Source organism: Bubalus kerabau, chromosome 10 (assembly GCF_029407905.1).
Source record: "Bubalus kerabau isolate K-KA32 ecotype Philippines breed swamp buffalo chromosome 10, PCC_UOA_SB_1v2, whole genome shotgun sequence".
Lineage (NCBI taxonomy): Eukaryota > Metazoa > Chordata > Mammalia > Artiodactyla > Bovidae > Bubalus > Bubalus kerabau.
Window position 1 is genome coordinate 51,491,139 of NC_073633.1, and position 19,211 is coordinate 51,510,349.

The 19,211-nt window shown below is 42.6% G+C and overlaps 1 protein-coding gene across 3 annotated transcripts in view; it reads right to left on the reverse strand.

Moving 5' to 3' along the window:
* USP3 (ubiquitin specific peptidase 3) overlaps positions 1–18,853 on the reverse strand; it is a 171,620-nt gene extending 152,767 nt beyond the window's left edge. Inside the window, exon 1 of one of the 3 annotated variants that reach the window (XM_055537704.1) lies at positions 18,331–18,845. In XM_055537704.1, coding sequence (XP_055393679.1) covers positions 18,331–18,472 — 142 coding nt within the window. In that variant the 5' untranslated portion in view covers positions 18,473–18,845. Of the gene's footprint in view, positions 1–18,330 lie in introns of all 3 variants that reach the window. The other 2 variants (XM_055537703.1, XM_055537706.1) reach the window with 2 other exon arrangements.
* Positions 18,854–19,211: the final 358 nt, after the last annotated feature.

Consider the following 19,211-nt stretch of genomic DNA (forward strand, 5'->3'; position numbering starts at 1 on the left):
TTTGCCTGTTTGTATTCAATTTTGCCTTGCCTTTTCACCTCCACCATTTGATCACTGGCTTTATGACTTCAGGACAGTGTAAGCGACTGCCAGGACTACTCTGGCCGAGAACCAGGGTGAGGCCTGCGGCCTGGGATGTGGAAGGCAGGTGGGCCACATGGATCTATGGGGTATATAAGCTGAATCTGGAACACTTTTTCACTTTTCCTGTGTTTCTGTGAGCTCTGCTTCCCAGGACAGCTAGCACTGAGCACATCTGTGTATATGTAGGCACATCCTTATTCATCCACTAATTCCACAGTTATTTTCTGAATACCACAAAGGGCACAGTGATGAAGGAAGCATGCAAGCACATGACACATGTACTAAACAAATACTGAAGGATGAGGTGTTCCAGAGTCTTGGACTATGAAGCAGTTGGGCAGAGTCAGGCTAGAGTTATAGATCAGTCTAAGCATCAGTAAAACATTTTCTGTAAAGGCCCAGATAGTATTTCAGGCTTTGTGGGCTATATGTATCTCTGTTGCATGATGTTTGTTTGTTTGTATGCCTTTAAAAACCTTTCTCAGCTTGTAGCCCATATAAAACCAGGTCGAGGGTCTGTGGGTTAATCTACCTTGCACTGACAAACTCCAAGTCTAAGCGACTTGTCACATTAAAGGTTTATTCTGGCTCACTTCACCATCCAGTGCAGGTCGGTGAGTTTCCTATTATGTCCCTTATGCAGTGACTCAGGACCCAGACCACCTCCCTCTATGAGGCTACCATCTATGCCACCCCCGTTAAGTGTGAAAGAAGAAGAGAGGGTTGTAGGCTTGAATGAGGTCTTTTAAGGGCCACATCCCTTCTGTGTACACTTTCATGGTTAGAACTCAGATGGTCCCAACCTAACAGCAAGTTGTTCGCCTGTGTGTTAGGAAAGAGGCAGCAAACTGGTGAAGCCCAGTATGGTTTCTACCACAGAGTAAAAAAAGTTTAAGATGCTCCTGTCTCAGCAGCCTTTAGGATGTAGCTGGGGAGAAAGAGGGGCATGTCAGTTCAGTTCAGTCGCTCAGTTGTGTCCGACTCTTTGCGACCCTGTGGACTGCAGCACACATGTAAAGAGGGGCATGTAGGAAGAGTTGAGTAAAAAATTCAACTGCAAATGCTACGTCAACGGTATTCTGAAGACAGCAATAACTGAAATATAGCCAAGATGTAGGAGTTCACAGGACCAAGAGATCAGACTGAGCTGGAGTTGCTGGATCAAATTTCAAGGACAAGGTAGGATCTGAATTAGGTTTTGAAGGAGTGGCAAGATTTTGAGGAATGAGAACTGTTTACCAGGAAAACAGGAAGCAGAGTAAACAAAAGTTCACATGGAGAAGGTGTGAAAGCCCAGAGCTAAAACGGGTAAAGACCAGGCCCTAACCAGTCCTAATGATTACTGGTAAGGTGAGTCTCAGTAGTCTGATTTGAGGGGAGGCTCCTACAGAGGGACTGGGGTGGAGGTGGGATGTTGAGGCGGGGGTGTTCAGGACTGCAGCCAGAGGTGCTTCCTAGAAATTTAACCTCCTGCTGAAGTATTTTAGAATTTTAACAACAGGACAGCTTCATCCAAGCACAAAGGCTAAATATCTGCCTTATATTGGAGAGAGGCAGCTGAGGATGGAAAGACAGACTAGAGTTTAATTGTGAAGGGCTTTGAATGCCAGGGTATTTGGGATTCCCAAAACAAAGATGAACATCACTTATTTTTAGAGTTAAAGCTCAGGGAACCCCTTCCCCTATAAATATCTAATAATGAATGATTAAATAAACAAGTGTATCTATATAATGGAAAAGCCTATAATCATTAAAATCAAGTTTCTGAATACTCATTAATGACATGGAATAAGTGAAAAAAACTATATGGAGTATAATACCAAGTTAATAACTACAAATATGAAGAACCAACATCAAACTGTAAACTGTGGTTATTTTTGGATGGTAGTATTATACTTGATTTTTTGTTTTCCTCCTTACTTTCCTCTATAATGAGCACATTTTACTTCTATAATGAATATGCAATAAATGCTCTTTTCCAAAAGCAAGGCTTAAATGTGGAGTTTGGCACAGTGGTTGCCATTGCTACTGTCTTATTCTTCCTAAGTAGGCAAACTCGGTCCTCACTTTCACAGCATCCAGGACCTGGCTGCCCACGTGATTCAGTTCACGGTGGCAGACCCCCTTCTGTCTCTGAGGTGTTTGACTCTGCCTGCACTGAGCAGGGTACTGTGAAAGCATCTATTGTCATCATTCCTGAAAGGTCCTCGGGAGTACTTGTAATTCCAGCAATTCCCTGAGGCATTGGGGGCCCAGAAAAGGCATGTGACCTCCCTGAACGTGCGCTACAGCATCCTGGGAATGCCACGGACCAACACAGAACTGTAGGCAGCGAGAGCACATTCAGATGCAAATTCTCACTTTATCATTGAGAAAACTGAGGCCAGAAAGAATACTCTTGCCCAAGGTCACACAGTGAATTAGGGCAAGTAGGGACTTGGGTCCATGGCTTCAAGGTCCTGGGCTCTGTTATCAAGTCACAGGCTCTTAGACAACTGTCTTTCCTGGGTTTTGGTCAAATTTGTTTTTTGTCTACTCATAACTACACAGTCAGATGTATTTTGGGCTACAGTTCATGGAGTGGTGTCTATTCTTGTGTGTTTAGTTTTCATGGCTCCCTGGTGGTATGGTGGTAAAGAACCCGCCTGAGGCAGGAGACTCAAGAGACACGGGTTCGATCCCTGGGTTGGGAAGAGCCCCCTGGAGAAGGAAATGGCAGCCCACTGTAATATTCTTGCCTGGGAAATCCCATGGACAGAGGAACCTGGCGGGCTATAGTCCATGGGGTTGCAAAGAGTCAGACACGACTGGGTGACTGAGCATGCACGCACACACTCATGCATAATATATATATAGTACAGGTTTCTTCAGCTAAATTCTGATCTTGTTTAAGTCTAACGCAGTATGAAAATGGTGAAAATATTCTTTGAAAACAGCCAGGAAGTTTCTCAAAAAGTTAAACATAGTGTTACCCAGAAAATTCCCTTCCAAGATATGAACCCAAGGGAACTAAACACTTATGTCCACACAAAACTTGTAAACCATTGTTCATGGTAGTGCTATCCATATGACCAAAAAGTAGAAACAACCTAAACATCCATCAACCTGTGAGTGGATAAACAAAATGTGCTGCAGATGTGGAGAGCAAATCAGTGGTTACCAGTGAGGAGAGGGAAGTGGGAAGGGGCAAGACAGGGGTAGGGGAGTAAGAGGCACAAACTGTTAGGCTTGTGCCTAATAAGCTACAAGGATATATCATACAACATGGGAAATATAGCCAACATTTCTTAATAAATGTAAATGGAGTATAACCTTTAAAAACTGTGAATCATATATTATATGCCTGTAACTTAACATTGTACAGCAACTATATACTTCAACAAAAAAAATTTTTTAAGTGCTATATACATACAATGGCATGTTACATGGAAATAAAAAGGAATGAAGTAGTGTTAAGTGCTAAACACGGATGAACCTTTAAAATATATGCTGGAATTCCCTGGTGGTCCAGTGGTTAAGAATCCGCCTGCTAATGCAGGGGACATGGGTTCAATCCCTGGTCCGGGATGATTCCACATGCCATTGTGCAGCTAAGCCTATGCACCACAACTGCTGAGACTGAAGGCCACAACTACTGAAAGCCAGGCACCCTAGAGCCTGTGCTCTGCAACAGAAGAAGCCACCGCAATGAGAAGCACTCACGCTGCAACCAGAGAAAACCCGAGCGCAGCAACGAATAACCAGCACAGCCAAAATAAAGAAACGAATACTTTAAAATATATGCTGAGTGAAAGAAGATAGTCACCAAAGACCACATGTTGTATAATTCCATTTACATGAGATATCCAGAACAGGCAATTCCACAGAAGCAGAGAATAAACTAATGCTTTCAAGAGGCGCTGGAGTGAGGAGAACGGAAAGTGACTGCTAATGGATACGGGCTTTCTTTACTGAAATACAGCAAAGATTTTTACAAAGACTTTCAGGTCCTCACAGGCGTATTTACAGCTTTCCATGAGAGGCCAGAGTTGACACATGAAATTCCAATTTGATCCATAAAAATTAAGAGTCACGGCAAGTGTTTTAGCATTGTCCAAACACAACTTGTATCTAGTGCTCCTTTAATCCACTCAGACCAAATCTAGGAGGAAGGCAGAGCAGAATAACTGTCCTCTGTCTCTGACACACACACACACACAAAATGAGGCTCAGGCAGGTTAAGTAATCTGTTAAGGCCACGCGGACAGTCTCTGGCTGAGCCTGGCACATGAAAGACTGCTCCCCTCTGCAACTGGGTCCTGTGCCCTCTCGCTAATCATGACATGTCAGAGGATTCTCTGCAACTTCAGAGAAGCTCTGGGGATAGGGAGGCAAGCTAGAGAACCCCAAGCAAAGGTACCCTCAGAGGTGCAAGCTAACAGAGCTCATCCTATTCGCACCCTTCTCTTTGGCACCATCCCACAGCTGAGGACTGGAAAATGTCACAGTCTTGTCGACACTAAAACAAGCGTGTTTGGGATCCAAACACCCATCATGCTATCTTCTTGCCCCTGCTGTTTACAGGATATCAGAAAGGCTGCAGGTTGCCAGTTTCAGCAGGTAACCAGGCTCCCTTCACCCAACATCTCTTGGCCTGATTTATCCCCTGAAAATTCTCAGGCCTTTGGAGGAGTGCGGGGTGTGGGAGAGCGGGATGTGGTGGGAAGACAGAAACCATCCCTTCTGGTTTGATGCATACGTCCTTTAATTCATTAGTTAGGTGTTCAAGAACATAACAGCATGTGTGGCTTTCAACCTAGAAGGTTTCAAGTTGGGGAGATTTTAAAATAGTGATGCTGGGGCCTCACCCCTAGAGACCTGAGGTGAGCTAGGACTTTTAAAGTTTCCCGGGCATTCTCATGAATGGCCAGGCTGGCAAACTGCCATACTAAGGTCAGGATTTGAATAGATCCTGCTACCCTCCTTCCATCGGTGAGTTCTAGCCACTCCATCCTAGAGGTTTTGCTCACCCTGAATTTAAAATGTCGTGTGAATGCCTTTCCACATAAATCAAGTCATGGGCGTGAGATGTGGGCTGGAAGAAGGCTGGTGAATTTCTTGGCTCTATCACTCACTGTCAGAGAGGCAGTATATAAAGGAAGGTTATGGACACAGACCTTCTGGCCTTGCAGCCTGACTCCACTGCTAAGTCACTGAGTGGATCAGAATGTACTGCTAAGCCATCCTAAGCCTCAGTTTCCTCATCTGTGAAATGGGCCTGTGGGCTATTGAAGGGCTGTGGGCTGGGAAAGGAACACACTTGCAGGACCCTGAGCATGAGTATCTCCTTAAGTTTTGCATGCTGAGCACCTCGCTTGCTCACCTTTGTCCTTGCTCTGAGGAGGGGCGAGGAGATAATGTGTGCCCAGCACGTCACCCAGTGCCTGGCATATTTCAGGAGCTCAATAAATGTTCATTAAGGGCAAGAATTGGGCCTACAACCCAACTTTTAACTCAGCCAACTTCACTGTATTTTATTCCCCTCCCAACCAATTAAGCTCCATTTCTTTCTCATAAAGAACACAGTTGTGGTTGCCAAAGAGGAGGAGAGTCGTCGACGGAAGGGTTGGGAGTTTGGGATTAACAGATGCAGACTATTAATGGATAAACAAGGTCCTACTATATAGCACAGGGAATATCCTGTGATAAACAATAATGGAAAAAGAATGTGTGTGTGTGTGTATAACTAAATCACTTAACTGTACAGCAGAAATTAACACATTATAAATCAACTATATGCCAATAAATTTTTTTAAATATTAAAAATTCCATTCTATTCTATTTAAGTTAACCCAATTCAATCTCCCTAGTCCACCCTCCCCCAGTCCTCGAAGTTTTTCAAAGTGGTCAAAGCACCTTAATTTGATATAGTTCAATTCTTCTAACATGTCTCCACTCACAGAGTTGACATTTAATAACAACAAAAACTCAATACGTCCAATTAAATTTGAATTTTAGATCATTGGGCCAAAGTTTTAGTATATGTCCCGTGCTATATTCAAATTTAAATTTGAAATAAGTTTTAAAATAAAAATTCAAACGTAAGCACACTGTGTTTCATCTGGCAACCCCACTCACTCATTACCACCCAAGCTCAGTTGGGCTCTGTGCCCGCTGGTGCTTTTTCTTTCCCACCTTATAGTGCTCATGTGATAAGACAGATTCTAAACTCTTCCCAGAAGACTGGGAACAATGAGGAGATGTGAGCTTAATGAACCTTGCTTTGTTTCACTTACTTAGCAGAGTGCCCGATACTGTCTGTTGAAGATGGGAAGGAAGTAAGAGAAGGAGGGAAGAAGAGAGGAAAGAAAGAAGGAAGAAGGGTGGAGGGGGGAGAAAGGAAAGTTCTGGCTCTCAGCTAATAATCTAATTTATCACATGAAAACGGATGAGCAAAAATTACTCCCTCATGTGCTTACTTAACGCTTTGTCTTTTTAGTAATTAAATGTCTTAAATCAGAGAAGGCAGTGGCAACCTACTCCTGTACTCTTGCCTGGAAAATCCCTATGGACAGAGGAGCCTGGTAGGCTGCAGTCCATGGGGTCGCAAAGAGTCGGACACGTCTGAGCGACACTTTTCATTTTCATGCATTGGAGAAGGAAATGGCAACCCACTCTAGTGTTCTTGCCTGGAGAATCCCAGGGACGGGGGAGCCTGGTTGGCTGCCGTCTATGGGGTCGCACAGAGTCGGACACGACTGAAGCGACTTAGCAGCAGCAATGTCTTAAATATTACACGTGGTTTATATGTATATCACTTGATCTTTGTCTCTTGAGACTTTAGAGGTGTTATTTTGTAACCACAGGCAGCAGACACAGTTGGATGCCCACTCAGCAGTTACTCCAGTAGGTCCCCAGCTGCCTCTTCTTGCCGGTGAAAATTACAAGGCTGCTCTGCTCCTCTCTGCCATTTCTGAGACTCAGAAGAGCACAGCCCCGCTCCCAGCTCCCAGGAGACGATTGTGGCGGGTCCCTTTCTTTGCTAATCTCCACGTTAATTCCCTGACATGATTCTAACTGATGGAGTGCTGGAGCAGTGCTGTTGAGGGACTTGGAGGTATGGTTTCCAGGCTCTTCGCAGAGCTGCTGTCCTGCTCTTATCCTGCTGAACTATGATGTGTTTGAGGACACAGTCTAGAGGTGGAGCAGAGACCTGCAGAGCACGAAGATGGAAGGAACCTGGGCCCTTGGCAACAGCACTGAGACAATAAAGCCAAGCCTGCCTGCCCTCCTCATTATGTTATAATAAAACTCCTTATTGTATCAGCTGTTGCCAGTTGGGTTTTCTGCAGCCAAAAGCATCTTCATTGACACACTCCCTCTTATAAATAAGAGAATATTGAAGCCTAAGGAGGCAGATAACCTGCCAGGGTTGCAGAGCTGGTAGACTCCAGAAAGGGTCCCAGGTCCAGTTGCACCTGGATTTAGGTTCCAGGTTGTCTATGCCTCATGCTCCCTTGTTAACTGTGTCCTCCTTCTGGTCTGCCACCATAACCCAGATTCCCACTGCTTAGCTGGCTCTTTGGGTTAAGATATTGAGGACCTTTATAAAAATGCAACTACATTTGTATTTTACTTCTGAATGTGTAAATGGGCTTCCCTGGTGACTCAACTGGTAACGAATCCGCCTGCAATGCAGGAGACCTGGGTTCAATCCCTGGGTTGGGAAGATGGCTACCCATTCCGGTATTCTGGCCTGGAGAATTCCATGGACTGTATAGACCATGGGGTCACAAAGAGTCTGACACAACTGAGCGACTTTCACTTTCTGAATGTTTATGTGTATGCAGTGTGGTGTGGACTGCCTTTTTTTCCCTTGGGAGGTGAAAATTTATCAATTTATACTGTATCAGTGTGTTACTACATGGACATACCTGCTAACACAGTTGACTTTTCTTACAGTAAAAGGGATTTTTCTTTTTTAAAAAGTACATTTTTTTTTCTTGAGGAATGAAATATTTTCAAAGTACATATTTTCATATTAAGTAGAAACTATAAATAATTGATTTTCTAAAAAACAGTCATAAGGCATAGGGCTAGTGAGAAAGAGATCTGAGTGCTTTTAAATTTGCTTTCAGGCCTCTCCTAATTTGCTCCTTACCTTTCACATAAACTATAAATCTATCAAAACACAAAGATTTTATTCTCTCTGCTGAGAATTAAAGCATTTAACTTGAAAAATCAATTTTTTCTATTAAGAAAAATAGAGTGATGACAGGGAATATGAATGTAATGCCCTGAATTGTGCACTTAAAATGGTTAAAATGGCAAATTTTATGTTACATATATATTTTGCTGCAATTTAAAAAATTAATATCTGAAAGCCTTAAGTTACATACTTTAAATGGATGAATTATATGGTATGTGAATTATATCTCACTAAAGCTGTTAAAAAAATAGAACCAGCTATTATTTCCATTAACAAAGTGTCTCTGTCCATTTCCATTGAAGTTTTTGAAAAGGTGATCTGATAGCTAAATAATTTCAAATGCATTAATCAAAGGGATTCATGTATGATCAGCCATTTCCAAACATTAATGATAGTTACCATGGCCTTTATAATGACTTTTTGGGGATAATGTTTTATTTTTACATAATTCAAACTTACAGCAAAGTTGTGAGCATTTTACACATTGTTTAAATAATATATGACAACACAGACACATGAATCGGGGAAATTCAGATAATCTAAAGTAAGTATTATGACATCAGGAGAAAACCTATTGTATAAAATAAATGCAACTTTGAATAACTATAACAATTTTAACACCATTGCAGTTCAGCATATAGCTGTTTCATGACCAGTCATAAAACAGAAGTTCCTGTAAAAATGCATAAGCACCTAATAGGTAAAGAATTTGTGCACTAATTATTACAGAAATGCAAGTCAAAATGCAAATCAAAACTACAATGAGGTAACACCTCAGTCAGTCAGAATGACCATCATTAAAAACCCTACAAATAACAAATGCTGAAGAGGGTGTGGAGAAAAGGGAACCTTCCTACACTGTTCGTCAATGGGAATGTAAATTGATGCAGTCACTATGGAGAACTATATGGAGTTTCCTTAAAAAACTGTGTGCTCAGTCACTCAATCATGTCTGACTCTTTGTGAGTCTACCAGGCTTCTCTGTCCATTGAATTTTCCATGGAAAAGAATACTGGAGTGGGTTGCCATTTCCTACTCCAGGGGATCTTCCCGACCCAGGGATCAAATGTGCAACTCTTGCATTGGCAGGTGGATTCTTTACCACTAGCGCCACCAAGGAAGCCCATAATCCCACTCCTGGACATGTATCTGGACAAAACTATAACTCAAGAAATACATTCACCCCCTATGTTCAGAGCAGCACTATTTATAACAGCTAAGATGTGGAAACAAGCTGAATATCCACTGACAGATGAATGAGTCAAGATGTGGTACGTGTATACAATGGAATACTACTTAGCCATAAAAAGAATGAAGTAATGCCATTTTCAGCAAAATGGACAGACCTAAGATTATCATACCTACCAGGCTCCTTTGTCCATGGGATTTTCCAGGCAAGAGTACTGGAGTGGGTTGCCATTTCCTTCTCCAGGGGATCTTCCCAATCCAGGGATCGAACCCAGGTCTCCTGCATTGCAGGCAGACGCTTTACCATCTAAGCCACCAGGGAAGCTGGCCACTTGTAGCATATGAGCCCGTCAAGAAAAAGAATTTGTGCATTGAAGTTATGTGTTCAACATTTTCTCATAATAAAGCCAACCAAAATATACACAGGCATACTTTGGAAATACATGTAGGCTTTAAATTGCTTTTAAACTATTCAATGTAATTATCTACAAATGTGCGATTTTGCAGCAAACTCATTTTCTTTCTCACAGGCTCTGGTCACCCTCCCCTAGCTCCACAGCGCCCTCTGTTGATTCCTGGGGGTGTGCCCTTTCCCAGTCCCCGCCCCCCTCCACTTGCTGGTCCTGCTCTTCTGGGCTTGAGAAGAAGTAGTTCTGTCCCATGACTGACTGTGGTGGTTCCTCCTTGTCGCTGTAGTTTGCTGATCTCCAGGATGACCCAGGGACTGGCACCCTGAGTTGTCTCAGTTGTCAGGAGGTTCTGAATGGGTGGATGGAGGCCCCAGTGGGGCAGGACTCCAGCAGCCCCCTTGACAATGGCTGGTCCGTGAAGGATCCGACCTCATCTTTTCAGCTGCCTTATTTCATCTCTAAAGGGTAGCACCCCACCTCTACCATGCTATCCCAGTGTCTTTAACCTTAAGGCCCCTAGCTCTAGGGCCCCCAGCCCAGCTGTAATTTTCAAGAACTGTATTACACAGGGAGCTTGGTGCACTCTGATGACCTAGAGGGGTGGCGTGGGAGGGAGGCTTAAGAGGGAGGGGACATATGTATGTTGTTGTCATTGTTGCTGAGTTGCTAAGTTGTGTCAGACTCTTTAGTGACCCCATGGACTGTAGCCCACCAGGCTCCTCTGTCCATGGGATTTCCCAGGCAAGAATATTGGAGTGGGTTGCCATTTCTCTTTCCAGGGGATCTTCCCAACCCAGGGATTGAACCTGCATTGGCAGGCAGATTCTTTACCACTGAGCCATCAGGGAAGCCCTGGACATATGTATACTTGCAGCTGTTTCACATTGCTGTACAGTGGAAACCAACACAACATCGGAAAGCAATTATCCTCCAATTAAAAAAAAAAAAAAGAAAAGGAGGTGGCCTTGATCCTTCTTTTTATCTCATCCTAAGGCCCAAGCCCCCTCTCCCCTTCCTCCAAATTCTGATCAGGCAAGTAAGCTTTTCAGCTCAACATGAGATTGTCTTGGGGTCATTATCTTGGTTCTCCCACTGTTGGATTTAAGGCATGGGACCCATCAAGTGGCCACCCTCACAATGGAAAGATGGCAAAAAATGATCTCACTTTACATAAAGGTTCATCATCAACCCCACCCCAACGCATCTTGCAGAGATTGGGGGTAGAGTGATGGTGTTCAGGCAGGAGAAATGGGGTGCAGTTTCTGAAGAGATGTTTTGCCTTTCAGAAAGGTTTTACAGGGGCTAGGTGGACCCACAGGTAGAGTTGCTCTAAAAATGCAAGAAGTTTCCAGCTGTGGGCTCTCAGAGGCAATTCTGGAATAAAGAGAAGATCCTCCTATCACGATGTAACACGTTTACAGCAGGAAGGGGGCAGGGCACCTCTCCTTGGCAGGAGTGAAGTTGGGTAGGGCTGAGGCTGGGCTAGGACTTAAAGAAGAAAGTCATGTGCTGGAGAGAGGGGAGGAGCTTCCCAATTGCGGAAGAATGTTAGCAAGAGTCTGCCCTGAAAGGCAGGGCCTATCGGGGAAAGAGTCAGGAGTGCCCGCCTGGCTGGACTGTGGAGTGGCTGGGGCTGGGGGAGGGAGATGATTCTGGAAAGTGGGTTGCAGCCAGCTGTGAGGGCTGGAGTGCCTAGGTAAGGAGCACAGGCTTCTGTTGGCTTAATGGGACACTCTGAGAGTCTTTAAGTAGGAGAGTAATGTCACAGGATGTGTTTAACTTTTTTGTATATTGTCTCATTATGATCAGGACTCATACAGTGAATTATATGTTGTAAAAGTTTCCACTTCTAACATGTTTTTTCAAAGTAACAGGGTGCACATCAACATCCCAGAACAAAAATTTCTGTGGGGTTTTATTTATATAACCAATAATTAAAAGTAGATCCATTCTTTGGGTAGCTATTTTAATATAGTAACATAGTATATATTTTCATTTCTCTTGAATTATAAGCCCTGCTAAATAATTAAGTCTGAGCAAACCTACCAAGACTATAGACTAATGCTTACTATTTTTATTTTCATTTCCCCCTTTTCCTTTCTTCTCATTTTCAATAAAAAAAAATAACTTTTGTGGAGGAAAGAACTTCACCCAGAAACTACTGACATGTATCTGTGCTTCCTGGGCATACAATATTTTCCCACTTCTGCAGGGACACAGGCAAATAATTCAGTAAATTTTATGCTCTTAGAAACAGTAGCCAAGTTTCAGAATCAAAGTACTTTCCCTGATCGTTCCCAGTTCAAATTCACCTTGAATATTGTTTGACTATTTTTCTAAAACAACCTATACTTCCTCCCCTTTATTTTCACTTTTGATTAAAAAAAAATTCAAATTAAAAAAAATAAATTCAAATCTACAGAAGAGTTGTGAAGATATTGCAACAAATGCCTGTATACCCTTCAATGCGATTCACTGGCTAACATTTTACCTCTACAGATATTTGAAAGCACACACACGTATATACATACACACATGTACATACACACATGCATATATACATACACACACACCCAGTCCAGCCTCACCTAGTATTTCCCTTTTTGCTTCTGAGCCACTTGAGAGTAAGCTGCAGATACCATAAATTTTTACCCTAAATACTTCAGCAAGTAATTTATAAGCATGAGGACATTCTTTTATATAATCACAATAATCAAATTTAGGAAACTCAACCTTAATACAGGCATGCACATTTTTTAATCAAACTTCAATTATTCCCATAATATCCTCTAAAGCATGTTTTTTTCCCAATCCAGTATTCATAGTATATATTTCAAGATCACACATCTTATGTACTTTTCATTCTCTTTGATCCACTTTAGTCTGAAAGTGTTCCTTACACTTTTGTGTTTTTCATGACATTGACGTGTTTTAAGGTTATGGGGCCAGATGTTCTGTCATATGTTCCTCTACTTGGATGTGATTAGACCCACTTTATGACTCTGGGGCAGAAACACTGTGCCCTTTAGAGTGCATCTAGAGGAGGCATGCGAGCTGGTTGTCTCATTATTGGCGATGTTAACTTTGATCTTAACTTTGATGTTAACTTTGGTTAAGGATGTATTTTCACATCTCTCAACTGACAAGAAACACTTTCCTCTTTGCAATTAAGAAATAATTTGGGAAAAGATTTAAGACTGTGTAAATATCTTGCTTCCCAATAAATTCTCACCCAATAAATTTAGCATTGAACTGCAAGGAGATCAAACCAGTCAATCCTAAAGGAAACCAGTCCTGAATAGTCATTGCAAGGACTGATGCTGAAGCTCCAATACTTTGGCCATCTGATGTGAAGAACTGACTGATTGGAAAAGACCCTGATGCTGGGAAAGATTGAAGGCAGGAGGAGAAGGGGACGACAGAGGATGAGATGGTTGGATGGCATCACCGACTCAATGGCGATGAGTTTGAGCAATGAGTTTGAGCAAGCTTCAGAGATGGTGAAGGACAGGGAATTCTGGCATGCTGCAGTCCATGGGGTCGCAAAGAGTTGGAAGATGACTGAGCGACTGAACTGAACTAAATTTTAGCATCCATTGAGGATTTTTTTTTCCCCCAAATCCTCTATTAGTATAATAGTTTCAAAATAGTGATTTTATTTATTTCTTCTACACTTATTATCTGATGTGACGATGAGCTCTTCTTTTACATACCATTTCCTATCCCATAATTACTTATCTATCTGTCTATATGTTTGTATTTATAAGTGTCAGTATGGGCTAATAGACTCGTTGAATAGGATATATTATAATCTTTTACATTTATTATTTATGTTGATGCCCAAACTGTCCCTGGTTTTTCCAATAACTTTTTCACAGTGGCTTCTGTGGGGTTTTTTTTTTAATTGACTAGGGTACATTCTATGAATTAAAAAACTCTAACTCCCTTATTTTCTGGCCCCACAAGATGTTCCAGCCTCACCTGGTATTTCTTTGTCTTAGTCCTGGAATCAACCATTTTTCTAAGGAAGGCTTGCTTCTTTTAGAGGAGAATGGTTTTTGGAAACCAAGATTTTGGGTGCTGGGTCTGGTAGAGAATGTATTTTATTAACAGGAAAATCAAATGAAAGGCAGGTTGTGTAGGGACAGCTTTACAGGGACAAAAGCCTTCTCCTGTCCTTGTTTCTACTTGGCAGGGCCTCCGACGTTAACATCTTTCACTCACCAGGCTTGATTCCCTGAGATGAGCTGGATGAGAGAGGCCCAACCGCAGAAATGATGGAACATTCTTTGTGGCCTCCTACCCTCTTTTGTTGCCTCCTGGGTTCCCATCTTTGGTGAACTTGAGAGCTTGTCCTGCTCTGAAACTTTCCAACCTTCCCTGTACCCCCAAAATTCACCCCACTCCTACCATTTTCCAATGTAGTCCATTCTTTGGAAATAGAAGAAAAGGGTTTGGACTCAAACTCTGGTTCCTATACCTGTGTGTCCACGAGCAAGTTAATGATTTTGGGCCTCAGTTATCTTATCCTTAAAATGCAGGAGTCATCTTTAATATCATAAACTAAAATGGAAGTGCTTTGCAAACCCTAACACCTCCATAAAAATGTGAGGGGCTGTTATTACTATAAATGAAATCCTTTGGTGTATTAATAGCTCCATGAGTTAATGTTCCCAAGTTAACAAGGCAGCTTGAAGAAATGGGAATCACTTTGAAGCCAGAGAGATCCAATCTGCCATTAATTGTTTGTGTGGCCTTGGGCAAAGTCACTTGGCCTCTTTGGGTCTCAGTTTCTTCATCTGTAAAATGGGATAATACCGACCTTGTAGTTTGTTTCTGGGTGTCTGCTGAGCCACAGGGCTTCTTGGACTAACCAGGGCTGGCATGGGAGGTGGAAGGGAGTAAGGGTTGAGCACTGGGGCAAGAGGGAAGGAGACAGTGATTCTCAATCATGGCTGTACATTAGAATAACGTGGAGAACTTTTAAAAACTCCCAGCTCCCAGGATGTACCCGAGGCCAATTATAACAGAATCTTTAGGTGGTAAGTCTAGGCATCACTAGTTTTTAAAGCTACCCCTGTGACTCCAATGTTAAGTGAGCTAATAAACCTAACTCCGGCTGTCCCTTCTCTTCCTCTGGGACCATGACCCAAAAGGGTAGCTAACGGTGGCAATGCTGGGTCTGGGGCAAGTGGCGAGGAAGGCATTTTCAAGCCTTTCAGATCTGCTCAAACACTAGCACCCACGCACTGGGGCTGCCTCTTTCCTGAGTGAATTTCAGTTGAACTTCAGTGACATCATTTGAAAGCTAAAAAGGTCTGCTTGCAGCACAGTGTTGATTTACTTCCCCCTCTCCCCAAGTACAAAGGATCTTACTTTTAAAAACTCTCCTTAGTGATACACTGAAATGATGTTGAAGTCGCCTGTTCAAAACATCAACAATACACTTATACGTATAATAAGCACATTATGCGTGTAATCTGGGGTTAGCCAGAGGCTTGTCATCTTGACCACATGTTGTGCTGTCAGGCAGAGGCTTCTAGGAGACCACATGGGTGCCCCCCAGTCATGCCCTTCCATGCTGGGCTGGAGCCTGGCCGGCATTTGAATAATTTGTGTTTGGGAATTACAATGAAGCTTTGGGTTTATGTTCTTGTAGTGAGTTTTTTGGAGTGGCTATATTGAGTGCCTCTGCCCTCAAAGACAGGGGGCAGTGTCCCATGGCTTTGTTAAAAGGGTGGTGGAAAGAGCCAGAGCAAGATCCAAGAGTCTTGGTTATTAAGGTTCCTCGCTTCTCCCTTGAGCAGATGTGTCTTTGGTTTCTGGAGATCTTTCCATCCCCCAAGTAAATGCCTGGTTTTGCCTGCAGTGAGGCCAGCTGGGTAAATCATGGGATAAATTGTGAAGGCAGTTCTCGAACTGTTCAAGTGACAGAAAAGCTGGAGGTTGTGGCGGTTTTAGTCTCTGTGCACTGAGTGCCTACTATGTGCCTGGCGCTTTGTGTGTGCTGTTATGTCTCACTGGCCCTACACCCCGCAGGGTAGATATTATCCCTACTTATTCTCCAATAATAAAACCAAGGCCCCGAGAGGTGAAATAAGTTGCCCAAAGTTACACAGCTAGTAAGTAGCAAGACTGGAAACCAGGGCTGACCGACAGACGCCACTCTCGACATTAAACTATACTATTCCATGAGGCCCGAGTTATCAGCTCTACCAACTCCTCTGGCTTATAGAGATGTGAGAATTCATGAACGAGTCTTACCTCTCCACAAAACCATCAAGCTGAGAGATTGTACTTGTAGAAGTCCTGCCCTCCTTTCAGAAAGATTTCCTGTTACCTCTATGACCACCACCATGCAGATGTGACAATAATTACATAGTGGGCAACAAGGAAAGCATTTCTCTCACTGCCCTCAGGCCACTTCCCAGCCTTCTCTGGAAACTCATTGTGTGGACACATCTAGAACATACCACGGGCCATCAAGACTCATCTCTGGCTTTCATGCTCTGTATGCACACTTTACTTTTGTTTCCATCCATTTCTGGCTCCCCAGGTCAGCAGAGGCCAAAGTTGTAAGGAGTTTATCTTAAAATCTAGTCTTGGTTTTAAAAATTCTGGCTCATAGAATCTTACATTCACAGAATTTTAAAGTTGGAAAGGATGCTAAAGATTACTCATTTAAACAGAATAGAGAGCCCAGAAATAAACTCACACACTCACAGTCAATTAATCTTCAACAAAGGGGGCAAAAATATACAATGGAAAAAAGACAGTCTCTTTAGCAAGTGGTGTTGGGAAAGCTGGACAGCTGCATGTAAATCAACGAAGTTAGAATTCTCTTTCATACCATACACAGAAACAAACTCAAAATGGCTTAAAGACTTAAATATAAGACATAACACCATAAAACTCCTAGAAGAGAACATAGGCAAAACATTCTCTGCCATAAATTGCAGCAACACTTTCCTAGATCAATCTCAGAAGGCAAAAGAAATAAAAGCAAAAATAAACAAATTTTTATTTTTGTTATAAATGTTATAAATGGGACCTGACTTAGCTTAAAAGCTCATGCATAGCAAAGGAAATCATAAACAAAATGAAAAGACAACTTATGGACTGGGAGAAAATGTTCATAAACGATGCGACTGACAAGGGCTTAATTCCCAAAATATAAAAACAGCTCATACAACTCAACAATAAAACAATACTGGAGTGGTTGCCATTTCCATCTCCAGGGGATCTTCCTGACCCAGGGATTGAACCTGGGTCTCTTGCATTGCACACAGATTCTTCACGGTCTCAGCCACCACGGAAGCCCACAGTAAAACAAACAACCCAATCCAAAAATGGGCAGAAGGCCTAAATAGACATTTCTCCAAAGAAGACAAACATATGGCCACTAGGCACATGAAAACATGTTCAATATGTCTTACTATTAGAGAAAAGCAAATCAAAACTATAATGAGTTATCACCTCACACCAGTCAGAATGGCATCGTTAAAGTCTACAAATAACAAAGGCTGGGGAGGATGTAGAGAAAAGGAAATCCTCCTACACTGTTGGTGGGAATGTAAATTGGTGCAGCCACTAGGGACAACAGTATGAAGGTTTCTTAAAAAACTAAAAACCGAGCTACCATGCAACCCAGCAGTCCCACTCCTGGGCATTTATCTGCAGAAAAACATGGTTTGAAAGAATATATGCATCCCAGTGTTCACTGCAGCACTATTCAAATAGTCAAGACATGGAAGCAACCTAGAATATATATATATATATGTGGAATATTATTCAGCCATAAAAATGAAATAATGCCATTTACAGCAACATGGATGGACCTAGAGATTATCATACCAAGTGAAGTCAGAGACAAATATATGACATCACTTCTAAATAGAATCTAAAAAAATGATACAAATGAATTTATTTAGAAAACAGAAACAGACACACAGACATGGAAAACAAACTATGGTTCCCAAAGGGAAAAGGGAAGGGGGAGGAAAAACTTAGGAGTGTGGGCTTAACAGATCTACACTATCATGTGTAGCAAAGATAAAAACAAGGGCCTACTGTAGAGCACAGGGAACACCTGAAACGAACACAACATTATAAATCAACTACATTTCAACTTAAAAAAGGAACAAAACAAAGCCAAAAAGGAAAAAAAAAAAAGATTACCCATTTAAATCTCCTTTATTTACAATTGGGGAAACCGAGGTCTAGAGCTATTTAGACACCCACTAAGGTTACAATGTGAAATCAGTGGTCAGAACAAAATATCACGAGAAGTCAAGTCATGCGATCCCTTTCCCCTTGTCAGTTTACCTCAGAATTTCATTCTTGTCTGACACTTTGATTGCTTTTCAAGAACCTACTTCTGGTATCTCCTTCATCAAGAGATGAGGTTAAGTGGGCAGGACCTGTGGGTGGGCACAATGGAGGGGACAGGAGATCACTTACCCTCAACCCCAGGCCACAGCTTGGGCTTCAGTGCAGCCTGGAGATGCTGGTCACAAAGCAGGAACAACAGAGGGCACCTTTGCCCGGAAACCAGGAATATTTTGAGGGTACAACTCCATGTGGCAGGAGCAGGCCAGGGCATTTAGCAAAGCCCCTCAAATAGATGCCAATGTGAGGAAGTCCCAGTGGCAGAATTCAGGACCTGGGTCCTGGCCGCCATTCGCCTGGAGAACCAGCTCTGATCTGCTTGAGAGCTTTGGCCCCAGCAGAGCTCCGGCTTGTGTTCAGTGAACGATTACCTTTGAAACCACCTGGGGAGCCACACGAGGATCCCAGGTGTATTTCTGAGGTTTCTCCTCCTCTTCAGGACAAAGACCAGTATTTCACTCCTATTGCACAGATTCAGTTCTAAACAACCTAAAGCTATTTCTTTTTTTTAAATCCAGTCTGTCTTTAAAATAAGAATCTTGTTGACAAGATTCATGGGAAGTGTCATAGACTTTGAAGGCATTTTTATAGGAAGAGCTCCCAAAAGGCTTGGAACAGTGATTCTCAACCCTTACTTGTTAGACCTGGTGAGATTTGAAAACCTCCCCCTCGCTCTGGCTCCACCTGCATAATTCAATCAGAACCTCGGGAGGTCAACTGCATCAGTGGTTAAATCTCCCCAGGTGGTTCCAGTTCCAATGTGGCCGGTTATAACCCCCTGGTGGAATTAGTAGAGTCTCCGGCAACCTTTGGAAAAGACAGCAGGGGTATGGATAGCTAAGCTTCCACATGATTGCTCCAAACTATCCTTAAGCACAGGCTTCCCTGGTGGCTCAGACAGTAAAGAATCCGTTTGTAATGCAGGAGACTCAGGTTCGATCCCTGGGTCGGGA